General features: G+C 43.0%; 3 protein-coding genes across 6 annotated transcripts; 2 read left to right on the forward strand and 1 right to left on the reverse strand.

Moving 5' to 3' along the window:
* Nucleotides 1–222: 222 nt before the first annotated feature.
* Nucleotides 223–22168, reverse strand: LOC120443795 (ATP-binding cassette sub-family G member 1). 4 transcript variants are annotated; one of them, XM_044005690.1, is made up of 8 exons: nt 8357–8478; nt 6268–6935; nt 2726–2843; nt 2334–2669; nt 2039–2277; nt 1829–1975; nt 1282–1773; nt 223–1225 (listed from the first exon to the last, which is right to left on the reverse strand). In XM_044005690.1, exons 2-8 carry the CDS (start codon nt 6764–6766, stop codon nt 624–626), a joined length of 2433 nt encoding a protein of 810 aa, XP_043861625.1. In that variant the 5' UTR covers nt 6767–6935; nt 8357–8478; the 3' UTR covers nt 223–623. The 4 variants fall into 4 exon arrangements, with proteins under 4 accessions (XP_043861625.1, XP_043861626.1, XP_043861627.1 ...); XM_044005691.1 differs by having other exon boundaries at nt 8344–8478; XM_044005692.1 differs by lacking the exons at nt 6268–6935; nt 8357–8478 and adding an exon at nt 22041–22168.
* On the forward strand, nt 9234–22436 carry LOC120443796 (platelet-derived growth factor receptor beta). Its single transcript, XM_039623126.2, has 15 exons — nt 9234–10289; nt 18685–18946; nt 19120–19222; nt 19341–19583; nt 19650–19833; nt 20217–20449; nt 20515–20555; nt 20615–20769; nt 20832–20871; nt 20927–21092; nt 21151–21305; nt 21386–21617; nt 21681–21807; nt 21866–21971; nt 22062–22436. The coding sequence occupies exons 2-15, from the start codon at nt 18722–18724 to the stop codon at nt 22419–22421; spliced, it is 2370 nt and encodes a 789-aa protein (XP_039479060.1). The 5' UTR covers nt 9234–10289; nt 18685–18721; the 3' UTR covers nt 22422–22436.
* LOC120443799 (facilitated trehalose transporter Tret1) lies at nt 14501–17045 on the forward strand. Its single transcript, XM_039623131.2, has 5 exons — nt 14501–14810; nt 15104–15336; nt 15403–15533; nt 15988–16340; nt 16396–17045. The coding sequence occupies exons 1-5, from the start codon at nt 14738–14740 to the stop codon at nt 17013–17015; spliced, it is 1410 nt and encodes a 469-aa protein (XP_039479065.1). The 5' UTR covers nt 14501–14737; the 3' UTR covers nt 17016–17045.
* Nucleotides 22437–22543: the final 107 nt, after the last annotated feature.

Below are 22543 nucleotides of genomic sequence, written 5' to 3' on the forward strand. Positions count from 1 at the left end.
ATACTTCTGCGATTTTTTTTAAATTAACAAATCTTTATAAGTATATAGAGTATATTGAATGTAAATTCTTTTCACAGACTTGAATTCTTTCAGCTTGAGTGCAGACAAACTCGCTAAGCACTCGAAACAATTTAGACGTTTCGGAAAACAATTAAAGGTCAAGAATCAATGGCAGACATAAATGTACACAATTAAATAAGAAGTCTTAGGATTTCATGGCAAAATATTTTTAATAATATTTTCAAATGTATACTCGCAGCCGTCGCCTGAAAATCAGGCCAGTTTAACAACTAGTCAATAATGGTTCATTAATACGTTACAAAAATACATTTGTTTATATGCTATGCTATAAAAATGTTCTATTTACAATTATTGATCTCGGTTACCGCCGTGCGTGTATGCTTGTCAGTGTGTGTGTGTGTATATGTGTTTCTGTGATGGCTCTATGATCCTGTGTTGCTGATATATATCACGATTTCCTTACGCTCTATCGGCTTCTCCAATCTTTGGCACATATGTTTCTCTCGAATAAATGCTTAAATAGAAACCACATATATAAAAGTAAAACATTTAGCTGTCGGCGGAATGTGGCAGGTTTCCTTTCGTTCCTCAAGCGGTTTGCCTCATCTGAACAATCTGAGGCGGAAGGACATGATGTAGAAGGCCAGGATGCGCAGGAAGACCAAAATGCTGAGCAGAAAGATGAGAGCTACCGTATAGTTTCCGTCGGCCATGTCCAGACTTTTGAGTATGAACTTGGGGTGCCTCAGGTGGCAGTAAAGATCACTGCAGGGCAATGGCTCGCGATCGTATCCGAAAATGGCCATCATGGCTCCTTCCAGACTGTACTTGAGGAACGATATGTCGAACATCCAGCGCAGGTAGACCGGAGTGTCCTTCTCCATCAGAAAGAACCCGCTGAACTGCAGAAACGGGCAGATGAAGAAGGGTCCCAGAATGGAGCCCAGCTTGAGGCTCAGTGCTGCTCCCACCGCCAACCCAATGCTCTGCGAGACCAAAGCCGTAACGAACACAATGAGGAAGAACATTCCGAACCGCCAGAGTTCCAGCGGCTGTTGGGTCATCAGATATGTGGGTACTATGAACAGGGCACTGCAGATGATCTGGATGGGCAGGTCGGCTAGGGTGATGGCCACGTAATATGCTCGCAGGGAGTACCAGCGATTGAAATGCTCCCGCGACACAATAGGGAACTCCAGCGGAACTGCGGGCGATAGAATGATAACTACTTTACTCTAGTCAGTTATTTCCCATACTTACACTTCACCAGTATTCCCGAGAACGCACAGTACATGATGAACATGATCGTGTAGAATAGGTATCGGAAGATGTTAAGCGTCTGGGCGGCATCGTTGCCGATCCCTATGTACAGAGTTCCTATAAGGATGCCTGTGATGAGGTGAATGGCGAAGCGCATTGTGGTCAGCGAACTATCCCGCCAAATTAGCAGAAACGTTCTCAGGAGCAGGATACTCAATTGGCGGTGGAACGGAGTGGCGTAGATATTTTCCCTTTTGCACAGATGCGATGGATCCAATTCAATGGCTGGCCTGGATTTGTTTTTCTTCTTTGGCTTACAGCAACTGCCAGTGTTTCCGATTCCCGCCGTTTGACTGTCCCACACGCGGGAAGACAGCTCATTGATGGGAGTGAGTGGCTTGAAGGTGCTGCCCTGCATGAAATGCGGTGGCACAGATGCGGACATCACGGGAGCTGTCACGGGTGTCATCAGTCCCGCTGCCATAAGTTGGTCTACAAAGTAGTATTGGTTAGTGATTGCACTTCAGTACTAGTAAAGATGCCTTACCAACTTTCTTCATGGCCGCCAGTTGTGCAACTCGCGCAGTCTTGCTCTGTCTGTAGTCCTCGTTGCGACCATTGTCCATCAAGGCCACCAGCTTCTCCAGCTGGTTGTCATCCGCCGTGTCATAGTCATGGGTTGCTATTTCCATTACTGTTAATAAAGTAAATATTAATCATTTTCCATCTCAAACGTAGTTTATTAGCCTGAACTCACAGTAATCCGCTGGATTGTAGGACTCCGGGCATTGCAGATTGAGGGCGCCCAGAAAGGGCAATAGGTTTTGGGCTCCTCCGGCGTAAATGCACTTGCCCTCGCCAATGGCATACAGATGATCGAACATGGCAAAGGTCAAGGCACTTGGCTGATGAATTGTGCAGATGACTGTGCGTCCCTCGAGGGCGAGCTTCTTGAGCAGATTTATCAGCTGATTCGAGGTGGAACTATCCAAGCCACTGAAAAGTATACGAGTTTCATTTGTAATTCATACTAATTCATTAGTATAACATACGTTGTAGGTTCGTCCAGGATCAGCACTGGTGGGTTGTTCACCAGTTCCAGAGCAATAGCAAGACGCTTCTTCTGACCTCCACTGAGCTGCCCCGTTCTCGTATGCCGGTTTTCGTACATCCCGATGGCCTCCAGGATGCTCCTAACCCTCTCCCTTTTCTCGCAGTGTGTCATGTGAGTGCCGATCTTCAAGTTGGCCGCAAAATGCATCGCCTCCTTGACGGAGAGAAAGGGCTGAAGACTCGTGTCCTGGCGGATGAACGCCACGTTCGGCTTGAAGGCCTTCAAATCCCGCCTATTGCCATTGACCCGGAAATCCCCCGTAAAGCCATAGGTTCTGCAATAGGGGATTAGCATTGATTGAAGGAAGTATTAAGAGGCGGGTTATATTACGTGTATCCTGACAGAATGTTGAGCAGCGTACTCTTTCCAGCTCCAGAGGGTCCTATAACGGCACTAAGTTCTCCCGACTTGAAGTACCCTGTCAGTCCCATTAGCACATCCTTAGTTTCTGTAAGAATCAGGAATTTAGGGAATGAAAAATTAAAGCGAAACTGATGACGTTAAGTCTACAAATTAAAGAGGTGTTTTTTAATCATTTAATCGCAAGAAGTCACACTACTTTTATTGGTCGGATTTATAGCTGATTAGTAAGCCAGTTCCATAAACTTACTTAATCATTAAAAGACCTCAGTTTTCAAGAAATTCTGCTTAATTTGGTTACTCACTAAAAGTGTTAAATCAAACTCGAACTGCCACCATTTGAATTTCTAGATTAGTTTATGATTTCCCTAGGTTGGAAAAAAGATTATTTCTGGCAATATTGAGGGTGGCTGCTTTTTATAAGAACATGAATGAGTGAATATATATCTTGTTGCAAATAAAGTCCTATTGACTTTGCGTCTAGTTGTGATATTGCTGTACATGTTTGCATTGTATAGTGCCCCACATTCACATATTAAATTAACTCGTACATCCCGAGTGATAAGCAAATCCCAATGCCCGCGTTTACTGCCGTTCAATGCTGTCTAATCTCGCTTTGCACGCTTTCATGAATTCACAGTGGCTGGATGATAATAATGCCATATAAAATTTAAGTTCAATATGCCTTTTGTAAGGGGTTCCAAATACATTGTTGTTGAATGTCGAATGTGCCCAAATGGCTAATCGTTCGATTAGCCATGGCTCCTGTCCAATTTAGATTTCAGGGGTCTACGCGTCCACTTATCAATCGCTCCGTGTTCGAATCTTATCGCACTCAAGTTCTATGACCAAAATCGTCGTTAAACTGCCTTTACGTCTTTTTTTAAGGCCCGTGGGCCAGATGTTAGACTGGAGTCATCGCTGGGCCAACAGGTGTACAACAAGGCGATTTTATTGCACTCCCATTGGAGTTGGCCTTCTTATCAGTGGTTTCTATGGCCTTATACTTGGAACTGCATTTGGTAGAGGGGGGATTATGAGCAGCACCTGCATTTGACCACTTCCAATGTATACTCAACATATTACATTGGGATTACGAATTACCAATTGGAATTCGAGAAGGTCACATAAAGTTGTTTCTTATCAAACTGATTGCTATTTGCGCTGGTAATTAAATACAATGTTGAGTTTCAGGGTAGATCTACTGCAGCCAAACTCTTTGTTAATAATTTTAACTGATTTTATTTTATTCAGAAAATTAATCAAAGAAGTATCTAATTGTTCACGGAAGCGTGAAAATATCAATTTAAGCCTCCTAAAATATTTTTAGCACGCACAACCAGAGATCTCATATTGTATCAGTCAGAAAACTGCCCCCAGCAATTACATCCAAAGCGTGCTAATCTTTAAATTTTTAAATTGAAATAGGAAGCTCCAATCTCAAATCACCTGACTCATATCCAAAGACTGCTTTAGTCGGTATCTTTTGTAAATATATTTAATAGTCTGCAGCGTTTTTAGAAAGGGAAAATGAGAAAATTCACTTAATTAGCGAGACAATGAAGACACGCGAAGAGCAACGGAAAATCTAAGAAGGAATTTAAGTGACTTCAATTAAAACGCTGGCGCCTTTTATTCATAGAGAGCAAAATCAGCTATAAATGTTTTCATATCCGTTTTTTCGTTCTAGTCATATCAGATACGATACTACATATCTAACTGGGGCATATATGGTGTAATATTTTATTCGCAGCCATAAAAAAATGTCTGACAAGTGTAATGATAGCCATGCCGTCCAGTTTTTGTATCATTTGTACCGAACTATCCATTTGCTTTGAATAATAAAAGACACATTAATGGTATAATGGTATGTTATACACGCTGTACATTTTATTATCAATGGCTATTTTGGGCGATAAAGTAGTTTGTAGATATGAACCACGAGTAACTTTGGATGGCGTTATGCTTTGCTTCAAATTCGGTAATTAACCGTGGTCAATGTTTTTTGGGTTTACTAACTATAATGTGAGTTGCAATTACCCAGGATAGAGCACATTGTGCTGTCCACCTCAATTAGTCTGGTTCGGTTAGCCCAACACGAACTCATGGTAATCACCCCCATTATGAGTGCCTATGATTTATCGCGCATATAATCAGCGCAAGGCACGTGTCATAATTTCCACCAGGACCATAATCGGATACTTGAATGAGTCACCTGGGATACTTAACCAAATATCTTTTCGGGAAAGCCTATCTATCAGTGGTGCACTAACGTGAGTCACATGTTATATCTCCTCAATGGTATTCACGATAACCGATGTCATTTCAGAGAAGTATAAACCAGCTGCGACAGGGTATTTATTCATAATGTAAAGGGCAGTTCTTATCGCCATTGAAACTGTGGGATGGGCGAATTGTAAACAAATAGTTTAGTAAAGCCGCCACAATCGACGATGTGAAAATAGGTCCATGGACTCTGCTTAAATACAAACACCTGACCCCAGTAGTTACCCCTGACCATGCAAGTACACATTTTATTGGCTCTTTGAACCCAGTGATTCGCCCAATCAGCAGCTTGTCAATATACTGAATTGAAGAGTCTCAGCTGGTTACATATATCCAATAAAGACAGTCGATATTCTTTTCTTTGCCCAGTTTGTTTCTTGCAGAGCGGACTTTGCTCCATGTTTAAATCAGGTTAAATCTTATGAACGGACGTCAAGAAGCTGATAATACCCAAGTGTCCTAATCTCAAAATTAGCTACTATAAGTGCTAAATAGCGAGACAGTTTAAATGCCATTATCTCGAGATTGATGAACCGAAACATTATCAGATATCACAGACGATTTGAATAATTGTGGCACTATATTTGTTTTGATGGTTTTGCCATTAAAAGCATTTATTTAGCAATTTATTTAAGAGACTCATTCGAGTGTCAGAGAACTTGTTGGTTTTAATTGGGTTTAGTGGACATTACCACGCTAGTATACACATACTATATAGCACATAGCCAGCCCTTAATTATAATTGCCGCCAATGCGTGACTGGGAACAAAAAACCATTTTATGACCCTGGGGGGAATGCTCTCCCGATGACAGCTTTTGTTCAAGTAAGACTCGAAACTTTGTACCCGAAATAATATTTAGTATATATGAAAACGATGACGACTTCTCAGAGTGTCGAAAATCAGATAGACTGTGGAGTGTCTGCCAAGCAAATATTGAAATATTTTTTGTTTACATCGGAGCTCGAAAAGTAATAGAATACATATTCTTCATCACTTTAAAAGTAATACATTTTTGATTGCTTTCATACTGATATTCTAAATACTATATCGTATACTTTACACTAAAAATTATGTGGAACTAAGTTACAACACAGCCATGTTCACAGTGTGCAGTAAATAGGGTATCTTATGGTATGGTAGGTTCGTCTTTCTATCAACCTAGCTGTTGTTTAAGATTAACTTTGGGATTTAATGATGGAAGCACCTCCTAATACAGCCACTTACCCCTCTGGAAGACTCCGAATTTGGTAGTGTAGCGTATGTTCTCGAAGCCGATGTTGATCTTCTTGATGGTTTTGTACTGTTCATGGGGGAATATGGAACCGCCGCTGGTGGGGGTGCTGCTGCTGTGGCGACTCTCGTCACTATGCTGGCTCGCCTGACTGCGTTGACTTTGGTTGGCTGGTGACGAAACGGGTGTGGCGCCCATCGGAGTTCCATAGATGGACTCACTGGTCGAGAGCACCGTGTTTTCCGTCTCGGCCAGCGGAGCATCGTGGGACTTGGCCCTTATGTTGAGGGTCAAGTGTGGCGGTCGTTTGGATGGCAGTTTCTTGGAGGGCACGGGCGTCGTGGGACGAGGTAGTGCTCCAGAACCTCCAGGCGTTCCAGAGCCACGAGATGGCAGATGCGTTTCCGAGCTGGACTTCAGGTTGTTCAACCGGATGACATCGCCACCGGTGACATTTGGCGACACGGCACTGGCCAAACTCCAACTGGACATTTCGTGATTTCTAGTTTTCTAGATTTTTATATTCTATATGTTGTCTAGCACTTTTGATCCTTCGGCTGTTTAACCTTAACCGCTTTTTGGGTTTCACTTTTATTTCTCACTGTGGCTTTAGCTCGCGGTCTCCATTTAATTTGCGCTTTCTGTTTGCTTCGTCGTAGGCCTGTTTTTTGGTTGCGTTAATTTTGAGGCGCGTCAAACAATTAGAATAAATAATATTTTGTATTTCGCGGCGTTTGAGTGTGTGCGTGCCTGTGGCTCATTTGAATTTGAATTTCGCTCTTTTCATGCCTGTGTGTGTGCGTGGGTTCATTCGCTTTCCAGCTCACGCCAAGGGCGTCGGGAAGGGGGGCGACTATTCAAGGGGGGAGTGGCTCTGGGCGACCGGCAGACAACCCATTTAATCAAAAGTCGAACGGGTGAGAACTGCTGGTCGTCGCCTGTTGCTAATCAGACCATGCCCCGAAACAAGAATAGCGCACGAACACATGGTCTCACGTGTAGAACGAGAGAGCATCGAACAGGGGCGGGCTCCAAAGCAAATGCAAGGGGGTTGAAGTTGAATTCCCAAGTTCTGTATTCCGGTATATGAAGACATGCTGGCATACTAAGCACATACATACATATAACAAATAACAGTCTGTGGCTTGCCCCCAAAAACCCCCTCTCTGCGCCCCTGGCATAAACAATGTTTGTTGTTATTGCCACACGTAGAGCCAGAATGAGGAGCCACAGACGAGCGCTGCGGGGGAGGAAAGAGGACACCAGATTATTGCGCTACAGCAAATGCGGTCCAGCCTTTGAGCACTTGTGCCATCTTTTGTATAGGTTCTACTATATATACTATAACTACTACTTGTAACTTGTTTTATTTTATTCTTTTCTAAGATACCTTATGAGTAATTACTCTACCTAAACTCCTTTCTATTGGAACTTTTGTTAATATAACATTTTAATTATTGCTCTCCACTCTCTATAAGTCGATATGCCCCTTGTTTTGGTTCTGTTGTGTAGCGCTCGTCAAATGCACTCGAGCTTCTTCTTTATGATGCAAATCGTGTGTATTTACGTATATTTAGCACGCCGCTCTCTTTGGCCTTTGTTTTGAGCCACTGAGACGCACTTTTAATCGCACTAGGCCCTATTTTCTTGCGTTGTCCCCCAGAAAGCAGCTGATTTATATGCGAGTGTATGAGTGTGTGTGTGTTGGCCTAGCCGTCAACTTATTGGGCCCTCTGTCATTTCCACGTTTTTCGCGATGGGTTATAGCTATAACCGCATTGTTGTTGCTCTGAACGGCCTAACTAAGTGTTTAGTACGTAGTTCCCAACTAAAAAAAAAGTATATCAGGTTCTGAGGCTTTCTGCGGCTTATCAGGGCCAGGGGCGTGGGCTGCGGGAGGGGGGGTGATGGGGCCAAAGGCTAGAGCCACCAAACCACAAAAATATTCAGTTCGATGCCGAGCGATTATCACTGTGCCAATGCAATTGATAAGCCAAGTGCAGCTCACACACTTTACACACACTTCACACACCCGCACACTCGCACACACACACACAGCGGAGTATTACCGCGCGTAATTACATATATAGACTTCTATATCTGGCGTAGAACCGAAGAACAGCGCGATCTTTTGCGGCCGTTGGCATGGCACGGAATGAAAATGAATTCAGGAAAGTTGAAATTATGAACCGCGCTGATTAGTTCTCCCAGGGAGCGGCACACAGATAACGAGCGAGAGCGCCAGAGAGTCGTCGCAATCAGCTGTCTTGCCATTGAAAGCCAAAAATCTCCCCTGCAGAACGACGCCTCTGTTTTTGTTCAGTTTTTGTTTACGATTCTCTTCGGCGGGGTTGTTTTCATTCTCACTAGTGTTTTCCCTGCTCTTTTTGAAGAACTTCTGCGGGGATGCGGGGAGGTTTTTCCATGCCAACTCCTTTGTTTTCCTGCCCGCCAGTGTGCAATTACAGCTCGCAGTCAAACAAAGAACGACGAAAAACCAGTCAAACCAGTTTTTTTTTTTATGACTATGGCACTGCTCAGCTGGCAAATGCCAGTCAAAACGTTTAAACTGAAAATTGCATATATATTTCGTTCGGAAATATCACTCAAATGCTGTTATATTTGATTGGGGTTATTTCTTTAGCAACCTCAGAATTTGAAATAAAACGTTTTTCTTTGTCTGCCATCTGGCAACTTAACTCAAACATTCAAAAATGCGTTAGCACATTTGTCGTTGCACCAAAACCCACCACCAATTTACAGCGTTGCCATACTTGATTTTTTATCTACTCGCAGTGGCGGGAAAATTTAAATTTCCATTCTGTATTTACTTGCAGGAATACTTAACTTAATACGGTTGTTAGGTAATTTAAAATTTCCGGGAGATGCAATCGCATAACTCTTAAGTTCGTAGATTTATATCTTAAAATGTGGGCTAAATATGCAGAGTTTTGGGGTAGAACTTAAGAATACTCAAGAATATCAGCTCAGCAGTTGCTCCTCCTAAAGAATCAGAGTAATGTACAATTTATAACTGAAAAATAAAACCATTTGCTTATTAATATTGAGTAGATTGCACCCTGTTCCTTGAGAACCACTATTGCCTATTTATCGAGCGCAGACTGTACCATTCACACGCATCCGGCAACCAAAGAAAACAATGCGTACAGTGGAGCTTTTGCGTAAAAGCTCGCACTAAATGCAAAAGCAAAGGTTGGCAGTCGGCAATTGTTATCATTCGGCCAAAACCGCTTGTTGCTTCAACTTGTCCCGGACTCCGTGGCGGATACGTAATTTTTACCGCGTACCGGTAGAGTTAATAAATTGTTTAATCGTCTGAAAAAAAGTTTTTCGCGCGTAAATCAAAGCAGTGAGAGTTCGAAATTGATTATGATTTGTGATTAAATCATGCCTGACTAATAGGTAGATTAAATCATGCCTGGCTAATAGGTAATGTGAAAGGGAGGAAGGAAGGAGTTAATATTAAATCATAATATTATTAGTGCACGTGCATGCAGAGTAAGTTCGTTATCCTGCGGAAACGGAAATGCAACAAATTAATATGCATATCATAAGCATCAATGAAAGTGCCCGTTGAATGATAAAATGGTGAAATGGTGAAAAAATCACGGAAATCATTAATAATGGAAATCAAACAAGATTAAAAATAAATATACAAAAGTAAACAAAACGTGGAAGTTGTTTGTGGAATATACGTGTATATGAACGGAAATATAATTATTTTGCAAATATCCCGCATAAGTGCCGAGTGTTGGGCTATCCATTTCCCGCCCCCTTTGAAAAGCACCCAGTGTTTGTTTCTTTTATTTCGCCCAAAAATTATACAAATTCGACGAGTGAATGTTTACTGGCCCAGTGTATAAGGCAAGCAAAGAGTCCAAAAAGTGTTGGACGTAAACAAAAAACGTGAAAACCTTAAATTATTGCCTGCGAGGCCATCAGCTGAAAAGTCAACAATCTGGAGGAGACTCGAGCGAAGAGTAAACCGCAAATGGTGAGTTCCACATAGAAGAATCCCACTTGATGGAGTCGCGGTTTCTGGGCTTGAGCCTTCAATGTTCTTGATTAGATAGCGAAGAAACCCTCGCTTTTGGTTTTTTTTTTTTTTTTTTGGTTTTTGGGTGGCGTACAAGCACAAGGAATTTCTCGGAACTCCCCCTCCAGTAATTTCTCATGTTCGGTGCATTACTTTTATCGTTCGGTTATTGATGATCGCTTCAATTGCGGCGCAAACTGCGTAATTGATATTCCAGTTGACTCCTATCAATCTAGATGGGGCGATGATTTCTCACCCAGGTAATTGCCACACATGCCACGCCCCCTTTGGGTACACCAAAATTGCTCTTCTCGTGTGGCACTTACCCCATCGATTTGCCATGGTCGCTGAAGGGGGCGTGTGGGGTGTTTCAATTTTTATTAGATTGTGCCATGGTTATTTTCGATTTCGATTTTGGGCTTGCAATTCTTTTTTTGTTTTTTTTTTTTTTCGGCGCGGTAGCGGCCACTTTAAGTGATAAGCAAAGTGTCGCCATTTTCGCCCAGCATTTGTGATTGTGCGTGTGTATATGTACATACATATATAGGCGCTATATATTATGTATTTTGTCAGGGCAGTTACTCCACTAATTATTGAACTAAAAATTATCACACTGCTCTGTGTTCTCTCACCCCGGCGTTTTATTACAGCTTAAAAGCATGTTATTTATTATTGAGAGCATGGTCAACAAAGGTGGAGGCAACAACACAAGTACAGTATCAATATATATACATATATACGCTATATACCCAGCACATGATTAAGTAGCCCCATTTAATCTACTTAAACACGCGCACCAATTGATAAATAATGGCAGTCAAAGACCAAACAGCGACATTTCTGGGCCCATTGCTTGGAATTGAACAATTAGCTGGATTTAATCCCCTAAATTCCTTGATCCCCTTATTTTAACTTTTGAGACTGGCTCGGATGTTTTGGCCTCTGGGGAATGATGTTTCAGGTGCATAAAACTATTGAGTGCCTTTGTTACTTATTCCATCAAAGCTTAAACAAAGTTTATGTACGCAAAAAACAAATTAAGTCACCGAAGCCTTTTAAGCCGAAATTCATTTTAATATCCGAGATTAAAAAGCCATTTTATTGTAAGCATAATCAAAGTTGTAAGTCTAAAAAGGACAAACAATTTTCAACTGAAAAGCAAAGCTGTCTAAACAGGCAATTGTTTTGCAGAAACAATGGCATAAATATATGAAAGTTTAAAATATTTAATTAATATTCCAACCACAATTATGTTGCTACTTAAAGTCCTACCTAAAATCTAACCGTCAGCTTACATTGGAATCTCTTAGTTCTTCGATTTGCCAAGCATATGCCCATATGTTGAAAAGAAATCAAAGTGTTTTCCAAAATAACTCCGACCTGATAAATCGCAATTCACACAGATGTTTGCTAGCGTCATAGCCAAGTTTTCCCTCTGATTTTTTGTTATTGTCAAATTGTTTTCACTTCGTGTGTATTTCGCGTACTATCTCACAAACACAGCACAATGCTTGTACGAGTATATAACGCCCCACTCGTCCCAGTATCTCATCAATTATTTTGCGAGTAGTTGCCATTGGAACCAGACATTGAAAGCTTTAAAAGGCTCCCGCGTATTGCAAACAGTTCCAGGGACGATGAAACTCACAAAAACTTTGGCACTAGAGCGCCCATTTTACTGCTGAATGTTTTAATACTTATTACGCTGACTAAAAGCCAAATCAGATGTACGAGTATTACAACCAATTGCTATCATTACAAAGGGACTTCTGAACGAATATGAATATGAATTTAAATCATTGCAACTCTGAGAAATTAATGCATTTTTTAAGTCCTTAATCCAATTAGGAAACCAATTTGGAACCTAGCGTATTGCTGATATACTCGTACATTGGCAATTAGGGGGAATTTCCAACTTGTGTTTTATGGACACATTTATATCTGGACATCACCAGTTTTTTGGCCAGCGCACATTCATCCCTGGTTTAAAGTCCACTTTCGGGCACTTAAGGTTGTTTGCTGGCTTATCTGCCAAAGTCTGCACAGAAATAGCAAACGAAACCCCAAATTAGTTGTACATTGCTTTATGAACCTCATATCTAAGACAATATTTTTGAAAAGCGCTTATATTGTCATATATGCACACTTTCGCCTCGGCAACGAGCAAATTTTTAGTTTTTTGGCTTGCGGCCGCTGAAAGCTGTGTGCACTTTTTCCCATCGAAACCAAAAAACCGGCAAACCAAAACAAATTGTTCAAGTTGCCGTGAAATGGAATACAAATTGAACTTATCAATAAATCGAGTGGGCGATAACGATTAGAAACCAAAAATAAAAACAAAAAAAAACCGCGCAATGACGCGACCAAAATTCGAACCGAGCCCAAACACCCAAGAGCAGCGAGTTTCTACACAATACTCCTATCAAATGGGGGCCCCCAGTCTCAGGTGGAAAAAACAGCAGTAGAGATAAGGGCTTAAAGTCGTTCCCCTTGACAGTTGTATATTTGCCATTTTGCAGCATATGGAAGACAAAAGTATTGAATCCCCGATCCTGTCAAGAACATGGACATATGTTTTTTTTATAAAGACAGATTTTGCCTTTCTCGTAAGAAAACTAGTAAATAGTAAGTGTGATATGTTGGCAGTGGCTGGCACTCAGTGGCAGTGGAAACTTATCAATTGATTAAAATACAGGGCATTTAATTTATGAGTATCCCACGACTTGGTCTGGCCGTTCTCACCTCTGGCGGGCTTTAAAAGTCAGGTGGTTAGACAGAATCGAAATCAGGGCACCTACCTCACGTTGAAAGGCTGATACGGCTGATATCAGCACGCTTTATTTAAGGCTAACAATATCTGAAAATTCTACGTACATATGTATGCATTCATGTACATACGTTCTCAGCCCAAGTACCTTTCTCCCATTGATTGGCATGTTTTGTGCAGTTATCGCGCTATGTGAAACAGCCAGTTTTAAAGCCTTCCATTTCTCCCACAACGCATTATCTGGACCGGGTTTACCGCCCCAAAATGGTTTGAATGCGTCATGGCTGAAATGTGGAAACAGTTGAAGCCCCAAATGGATAAAAGTGCTGGTCATTCGACCAAAGTGGACGTGATATTAAAAACCTATTGAGGCACAGCTTAAAGGACCATGTCGATAATGGAATCGAATTTATTCAAATACCCTTCTTGGGCTGCACACAGTGTTAACTGAACAATAGCTCTGGTAAGTGAACACTGGAGGAAAGCAGGCATAATCAGGGGTTGTTGACAAATCAAAGTCCATACTAAATCATCGGGGCAATAAAATGAAACCAGTCAATCGATTCTTATCTATACAAAGTGCAGAGTGTTATTGTGGTCTTTATTTCCAAAAGTCATGGAACTGTAATATGTCTTCTTTCAATATGTATTTTCCATTTCAGGGGGCCATTTGAAATTACATATTTGTTTATTTATCTGCATGGCATTCTAGTACATGCTCAAACATTTTCGTTAGTACTTTTGTAAAAGTTTTATTAAATCCTCTGCAATTGAAGCAACAATGTTCATGTTATGATTCAATCAACACTCATATCTGTTCTCCCATTGTAAAAAAAGTCATTTCGAATTGTTTTGAAATTACCTACTCGAATTGGTCGCGTTTGCGGCAGAAAAGTGTTGCCACGTGTGTGTTTGCATATAATAACAGTGTCACCCCGACGTGTTTGCTTATCATAATAGTGTTACTCCATTGTTCGTTGAGTGACGCCTTAAAAGCGCGCGTGTTTTGCTATTTGAACGCGCAAATGGTGTTTGAAGTGCAAGTAGATAGATGCGTGTAGGTCAGGGAATCAGCTGCAGAATCCAACGAACATAACTACAACTGAATCGTCACAACTGAAGCGAATCAACATGTTTCCGTTGGGCAAAAGTCGTAAACAGAGGTCAAACAGACGCCAAGCGAATCCGGAAGATTTACTGATGTGTGCCGAGTATTACGGAGCAACAGCTCTGGGCAGCGGGCCACCACCCATCCAGACTAGCGGTATGACGGATCTCGTAATCTGCAGCTGAATGTGGACTCCCAAACTGCGTAATCGTTGGCTGTTTCTTAGATGAAATAGTAGATGTTTACCCACAGATTTAGATATGAATACGGTATAAAGGGGGCTCCGCCGCCCATTTCACAAGCCATTTCTGTCGTAAAGCTACACGGTTGAAGTCAAGGCGGAACCCTCAAGGACACAGAGCATGGAAAAAGGACATTTAAGCACAAAGTTTACACGCATGTGCCTGAAAAAAACCTAGGACCCTCTTTACACCGAGGATTTCCAACTGTGATAGACGAGATTCAAGGATTTAGCCGTAGACGTTACAAGTCATAGGATAATTTAATTAAATCCCAAGGACTCTCGCCAAAATGCTGCTCAACATATTCAAATCGGGCATCTTTCAGTGGCAGTATCGCCGCCAACTGCTGGTTTCCTTGAGTGGTATGTTAATGAAGATAAGAGGGATTTACAGCTCAACTGGGAAGTGGAAAATTTTGAATCCATATCCATGTCATTTTGTGGACACAAAAAACTTTTCATAAGTGCGATTCGCGGATGCCATGGCAACCAAGAGTTCCCAAAGTTGACACAAAGTTGACGGGTGAAAATTAAGTTTCCAATTTCACTCGAGTGCCTATGCAAATGAGGCACTTGAGCTTTCCATTCGCCCTCGAGAGTTGATGATGATGATGATGATGTCATGTGCTGATCTGAATGTTCTGTTCTGAATGTAGCCACCCTGATAACCTTCTGTCATGGCATCGCCCTGGGTTGGCTGTCGCCCATGCTGCCCAAGCTGCTCTCCCCGCAGGAGACACCACTCACCTTCTCCATCGACGTGAACGAGGCCTCCTGGCTGGGAGCAGTCATTAGCATCGGTGGCATTAGCGGCAACTTTTCATATTCCTATCTGATGAACCGCTTTGGCCGCAAAGTTTCAATCTACGCCCTCGCAGTGCCGCACACGGTGAGTTTTCATTAACTTTTTCGTTGGTAACTAGCAGCTCATGTGGTTTTCACTTGCATACCCAAGTGCATTTGGTTTCTGTTCTACTTCGCCCAGAGCATCGAGTGGCTCTATGTGGCAAGGGTGGCTGCCGGTCTAACAGGCGGCGGCATGTTCGTCGTTTTACCCATCTTCATTGGCGAAATCGCCGACAACAGGTGAGTATTAATAATATTAAAAATATTTCATATACGTGCAATAAGTGACATGAAAAGAAGGAAGTAAAAGATATCCAGATATCTGTTGCCAGGACAGAAAATTGAATTCTGATATTTTTTACTATTATACCAAAGCCATTGTTCATGCAGCGCAGCAAACTCTGTCGTGCGCGGAATTTTCTATAAGCCACTTGTATGAATTTCCATTGTCCTTGGAAAATAAAAAGCTGGCTTTGTTGTACGTATGATCAAATTAGAGCTTTCCGTATTTTTCTGCTTTTTTCATTGTTGACATTGACATGCAAAAATGGCAAATAAAATATTATTTTCGCATACCAGCTTCACATAAGCTTGTCTTTTGTTTTGAAAACCGATAAAAAAATTTTTTCTGAGCACCTTTCCATTCTTGTGGAATTAATTGGCTTATAATAGATTTTTTCTCAAAACCCGCTAGCATTCGCGGTCGCCTGTGCTCCTTTTTCACGCTCACCATGAACACGGGAATAATGGTGGGCTTTGTGGTGTCCTCGCACATCGCATACCACGTGATACCCTGTGCCGTTGTGGGGCTGCCCCTGCTGTACGTGTTCCTGGCCACCCGATACCCAGAGCCACCGCAGCAGTTAATCCGATGGAAACGCGAGGAGGAGGCCGAGAAGTCACTGCGGTTCTATCGCCGGTGCGATGGACCCAATGTCTCCAAGGAGGCGGAGCGGGCCTATCAGAAGGAGTTGGACGAGATGCGGCTGGCCATCCAGCAGCAGAATAAGGACTCTGACGACAATGGTCTCTCCATGTCCGATTTCCGTAAGAGGTATTCCGAATACACAACGAAAGCATACTAAGATCCACATCCTTGCAGTCACGAAGCGATCCTTGAAAGCCCTGGCCACGGGATTGGTTCTGATGATAGCGAACATCTTCACCGGCACCTTCGCCTTCAACAACTACATGTCCAACATCTTTGATGCCGTGCACACGCAGCTGGATCCAAATACGAACACCATTATCATTGGCGCTGTGCAGATCCTGGGCACTCTGGCCAGCATATACTTGGTGGATCGCTATGGACGCAAGATCCTGCTGATTGTGTCCTGTGCCGGCAGTGGCATTGGAACCTCCGCCTTTGGACTGTACGCCTTCTATGCGGAGGAGGAGAAGACGGACCTATCGGCCTTCTCCGCCTGGCTGCCCGTCACCCTGATGGCCTTCATCATCTTCATTGCCAACGTGGGCGTCATCTCGGTGACAATGGTGGTTTTGGTGGAGATCCTGCCGCAGAAGATCCGGGCGGTGGCCACCAGCTTCTGCCTGGGCTGCCTCAGTTTCTTCGCCTTCGCCTCGCTGAAGACCTTCCCGCTGATGATGTTCCACCTGGGTCTGGCGGCCACCATGTGGTTCTGCGGCGTCGTCAGCGTCGTTTGCCTCTTCTATGTGGTGGTCTGCCTGGAGGAGACCAAGGGTCGTTCCATGTATGACTAATTCCACGCTGAATAAAGTTCAGATAGTATATGCTGAGTGTGTTTTTCTCTGGGCTGGGAGGGCATTAAACCAAAACAAAGCACCGGCAGGAAACAGAAGCCACGGGAGGAGCACCCAATAAAGTAGCTGGGCAGACAGGGCTTGATTTATGACACTCACACTAGTCACCTGTCAACAGACTTGTTGGCGTTTTTATTCATCAGCACTCCACATAGTCCCCTGCAGCGTCGGATGAGTGGGACAAGTGCAAGTGCTATGAAAATCTTTGGAAATTAATAAGCGTGTTTCAGCTACATGACCAAAAAAAATTCTTTATACAAACATCCTTTTCAACTAAAGAGCTTATCCTGGAAATTAGACCGAGTTCTCAGTGAGCTCAAGCTTAATGTACTACTTATTGCAAGTTCATAAGTTCTCATTATGATAAAGGCATTCCTTTTTGTGAGTGGCTGCGAGTTGAAGTGAACTCGTTTTAATCCACTTTTCCCCAAATAACCTCTCAAATCCAATTTATCTTGGAAGAGGTCGTTGCTTTTTCATGTTAAGACGAGGCATAAATAAAAAGAACCTGCTAAATCACCACGATTGCGATTGTCCACCGATGATATCAGCGAAAGCAGTGGACTGATACGATTCGTTATATTTTTGATTGTAGAAACGAAGAGGAAAATAATTCACAAATATGTCAGGGATGGGATCCAACTATAGTTAAGTTGTATCAACATTACTCCCTGTAATTGATGAATACCACAGTTGAATATTCTATATATACACATCGATTAGATGACACTGTGCAACATGGAAAAATTACTGCAAAGAACCCTACGATTTTTAGAATGTACTTTAACTTTACCATATGTTGGGGTAGTCGTAAGCACCTTACATTTTTACAGAATTTTTCTGTAATTGGGAAATTAATAAAATCGAGGAAATCGATTTTACAGTTGACCGGTCCCGTAAATGCCACTTGTCCAGCGAAAAGAGGTTTACACATCGCTGTTTATGGGCAAAATGCCAAAGTAATTGATAAGACAGTGGGTGCACTTGCTCCGTTAACGTGCAATCATCTGAAAAGGTATCGCTTTTTGCTGTTTAGTAAACAACCCCTTTTGAGTGCAGTCGACTATTTTAAGCATTATTCTTACTTTAGAGCTTCTATTTTTTGCTTAGAACAAAAAGCAGTTACATGCGCAAATATTTGGCTGGGAGAGACTCTGTGAAATTAGTTTTGGCTTCTCTTTGTGGGTGTAATTATAACGCAATTTTCAAGAAGTAGTTGCCCTTTTGAAAAGTTAATTCCACCAAAACAATTATACCACCCTAATTTGGATCCATTTGCTTAGCTTCAACGCCCCACCTGCTCGCTTTTTTTCCCTGTTTACAGAGGTATTAGGTAACCTAATTTGTGTGCGCATTTCGGAGTTCACAGGAGGAAAACAGGACAAAGGACGCGTTGTGCGAAAAAAGTAAACGCCAAATGGATCGTCCTGTCTGACTGTGTTCTCCACTTCGCGTGTGTCATCACAAATCGATTAATTAGAGGGAAAATGAAGCGCATATACCACGAATGCTTTGGTTAACCTATAATCATTTATATTAAGAAACTTGTTTAAGGAAAACACACGCAGATCATTAAAAAACAAGTACAAAATATCCCTTTCTGTTGCAGTGAACGCCGTTAATTATGTGGAAATTTGGCCATCAGAATGCATCATTCGACCAACATTCCGAATAGGATTGTGCTGATTTTCCTGCTGCTACTAGCACACAATTCCTTTGGCCAAGATTCCAGGGAGAACGTCACCAGTCCCACAATGATATCACTGGTCCAGACCTCGCAAAAGGAGTCTGAGCAGATGGATTCGCATCGGTATGCTACGGGTTTGCCGGAACCAGTTGCCATGGAGCCCTTGACCAGAATGCGTCCACACGTGAGTACACACAAAAGCGTCTCAAAGGTGACATGTCAAAGAATATCTTGTAATGACTATATACAAGTTATTACAAAAGACTTATTCCAGACCGGGTTTTATTTGGTTAATAGCTGAAATGACTGTTTTATTGAAACTACTATTTTTGCAATTTCTACACTTTTTTTTTTTAGCAAAAACCAGATGGAGAAATCACAGAGCTGAGCACCAATGTGACGCTCTACATGGAGAAAATTCCACGTCTGCAGGTGCGATGGCAGGATAATTTGCCAGAAGGTGAGTGTACGCCCTTAATGCTACTTCTATTTGGTGACTAGTCTGAAAGTTCCAAAAGCTACTTAAATACGGGTACCAAATACTGCCAGAAACCGAAGTAAATCTTCCTAATCCTTAGGTACTTCGTATAATGTCCTTGTAAGCGCGGTGAACAACAGTCGTTGTCCGGATGCGCCGTGCAGCGAGTACGGAATCAAACAGAAGAATGTGGCGCCCGAATCCCACGTCGTTAACCTGCCAGTAAATCCCAACATGAACGTGGAGTCCGTGGACTGCAACTACATGTTTGGCTGCCAGTACCAGGTCATTGTGGAGACCTCCAACGCGATGGTCAGGAGATCTGCCCGCGTCTACATTCCACGTGAGTTCCTTTAGGGATCTATGTATGCCCCTCTCTTGTAATAACTTCTATACGTAATCGCAACAGAGTGCTTGGAGGGCAAATGCTCCTGCCAACTGGCACCTACACCGCCAAAGGTCCTGGCCGTGGCCAAAATGCTTAGTAACGAGACCATCAGCATCAATATCTCAATCCTGGCCAGCGAGCTGTTGCGCAAGGAACAGGACTCGCATCTGCACGAGACATTGAGGACATATAAGATGCAGTTGAAGTGAGTACTCGCAGCGGGTGGGATTTTTAGTGAGGAGAGCCCCATAATGGAGCCATCATAATGCCAATTAACACGGGTAACTGAAATTACTGTGTTAAATGAAATAACATCTTCTGCTGCAGGCCAACAATTAAATGTTAAGTTGCTCATGATTTCAAAGTAGTTTTTCTGCAAACTGCAACCCCAAATCACTTTTGTTTGACATCAATAGAAATGCCAGGCATTTCGAGCATTCTTGAGCTTCGATGTAATTTAATCAAGTTACAACTGCAGGAAATTCCTGCCGCAGACATTTTGTCGCCTCAGAAATGTGCTTCTAACCACAGAGACCACAGAGGGTGTAAATTATAGCTTTAATTAAGCGACTAACATACAAATTACAGAATCAATGAGGAGACAAATCCCTCGCTTCCCTGGGGTGGCGTTTTGAAGCATCTGATGACTCGCGTTTACAAACTCAGCGAACTGAACTTTCGGGCAACTCCCAAGGGATTCGATGGTGTCATGAAGCTGGGACTGGGCACGCAGCTCAAGGAGAAGGCTTCCCTCAGCCTGCAGGCCGTCATCATCGATCCTTCGGGCTGCGAGGGACCACGCAGTGTTACCAAGGTGCCAGGTGAGTCAGTCTCACTCCTAAAGGTAATCTGCTGTAGCAAAAATGTCTATTTTTCATATGAAAAGTGCCTGCGAACCCCGTTCTGCTAACTGAAGGTGATAGTGTGGTAAGCCAGGATTATATGTCTGTATACGGTTCGAATATTCCCAATTGTTTTCTGTCCAGAGCAACTCCATCGTTGTGATGAGCGCCATGCTGATTGCCATTATCATTGCTGGCCTGATAATGCTGCTCCTTCGCCGCCGAAGAGCCAGGACAACGGCCAAGCTGCGCAAGCAGGAGCAGATCTACATCCAGACCTTTGCCACCTCCGCCATAGAGTAAGTATTGAAAGCAGAAGATGCCTCAAGTAGCTGTTACGAGATGCACTTATTCGTTTCAGGATGGAGGACAATGTCAATTACGTGGACAAGTATGTGGAGGTAAGTCATTTGAAGGTCTACAAAATCTGTATCCTAACCACAACTATTCATCCAGAAGTCGCAGGTCCTGGGATTGGCGGATATTTTCGAGGTTCCCCACTCGGCCATCCAGATTGGACGGATGTTGGGCGAGGGAGCCTTTGGCCAGGTGCACGAAGCTACGGCCATCAACTTGCGCCGGATGCGGGGCACCTCCATCGTGGCAGTGAAGCAACTGAAACGTGAGCCATACTCGAAAGCTTAATTGACCGAATAAAGAGGCTAAACTTTTCTCTTTAGCCAATCCCAAGTCGGATGAAGTAGCCGAGTATCTGGCCGAGATCGAGATGCTCAAGGGCGTGGGCACCCACCACAATGTGGTCTCCTTTCTGGGCTGCTGCACCATTAAGCCGCCATACTTGATGATAATGGAGTACGTAAACAAAGGAAACCTGGTAATTAAGGGAGAACTCATACTTATTCATTACTCATAATTCATAACAAATACTGAATGCTGACTATGATTTGCATTCAGTTAAGCTATTTGAGAACTGTGCGTCAGGAGGCCAGCAAACTGAGGAAGAGAAATGCCAATTACACATCCTGCAGACCGATTACCAACAGGACCAATAGCATGTCCTCCCCCAAATCACAAAGCGTGAACTACATCGAATTGAAGGCTTCCAGCCAGACCATAGATATGCCACAAGAAAACTCCAATGGACATATGAATGGCAACCGGCAGCCACATCCTTCCTTTGCCGAAAGTAAGCTGGAAGCACTGTATATAACTAGTTTGGTAGAGTCAGTGAATAAGCGTGTAATTTCAGCCACTTACACCATTGTCGAGGACGAAGAGGCATTCGAGTATATATTGGACAACAAGGAACTGCATAATTTCGCCCTGCAAATTGCCAACGGGATGCGTTTCCTGGAAGAGCAGGAAATAACGCACCGGTATGATGTACTGACAGCTACTCTGTGAAATGACTTTAATTTCTCTTCCCTTTTCAAGCGATTTGGCTGCACGCAATGTGCTTATTGACAGCAATAAGACGCTTAAAATTTCAGATTTCGGCCTTTCCAGGCACGGAATTTACACGAACACAAGGACGCGAAAGGTAAGTTAGTTGCAGTATTCCAAGTATATGCATTACGTAAGAGCTTAAGCTAAATAGTTCAAGACTTACTTGGTTTATATCTTCGCGTAGCTCCCACTTCGCTGGCTGTCCATTGAGGCGATTCGCGAGAATGTCTATTCTAGCAAGAGCGATATCTGGGCCTATGGCGTGGTGCTCTGGGAGATCGGCACCTTGGGCGCCTCGCCATATCCGACGATCAGCAACAGCGAGCTGATCCCATTCCTGATGGCGGGCAACCGACTCGAGCGACCGGAGATCTGCACCCCGCAGGTGTACACCATCATGCTGCAGTGCTGGCTGGAGGAGCCCGAGGAACGACCCACCTTCGACGCCCTGTACAAGGTGCTCAGTCCCAAGACCACCTACGTGGACATCAACAGTCTGAGTGATGATTACGTCTTTCCGCCAATCAGCGAGAATAGGGAATAAGCTCGTGTAGACCTCCTACGGAGGAAATAGTTTTTATGTCCATAATCGTTAGTTTCTAATTATGGAACGCTGCCTCTAAACGTCCTTATTCGTTAATGGTTATACGATTATCCGAAGTGTAC

The sequence above is a fragment of the Drosophila santomea genome, chromosome 2L, assembly GCF_016746245.2.
Source record: "Drosophila santomea strain STO CAGO 1482 chromosome 2L, Prin_Dsan_1.1, whole genome shotgun sequence".
Lineage (NCBI taxonomy): Eukaryota > Metazoa > Arthropoda > Insecta > Diptera > Drosophilidae > Drosophila > Drosophila santomea.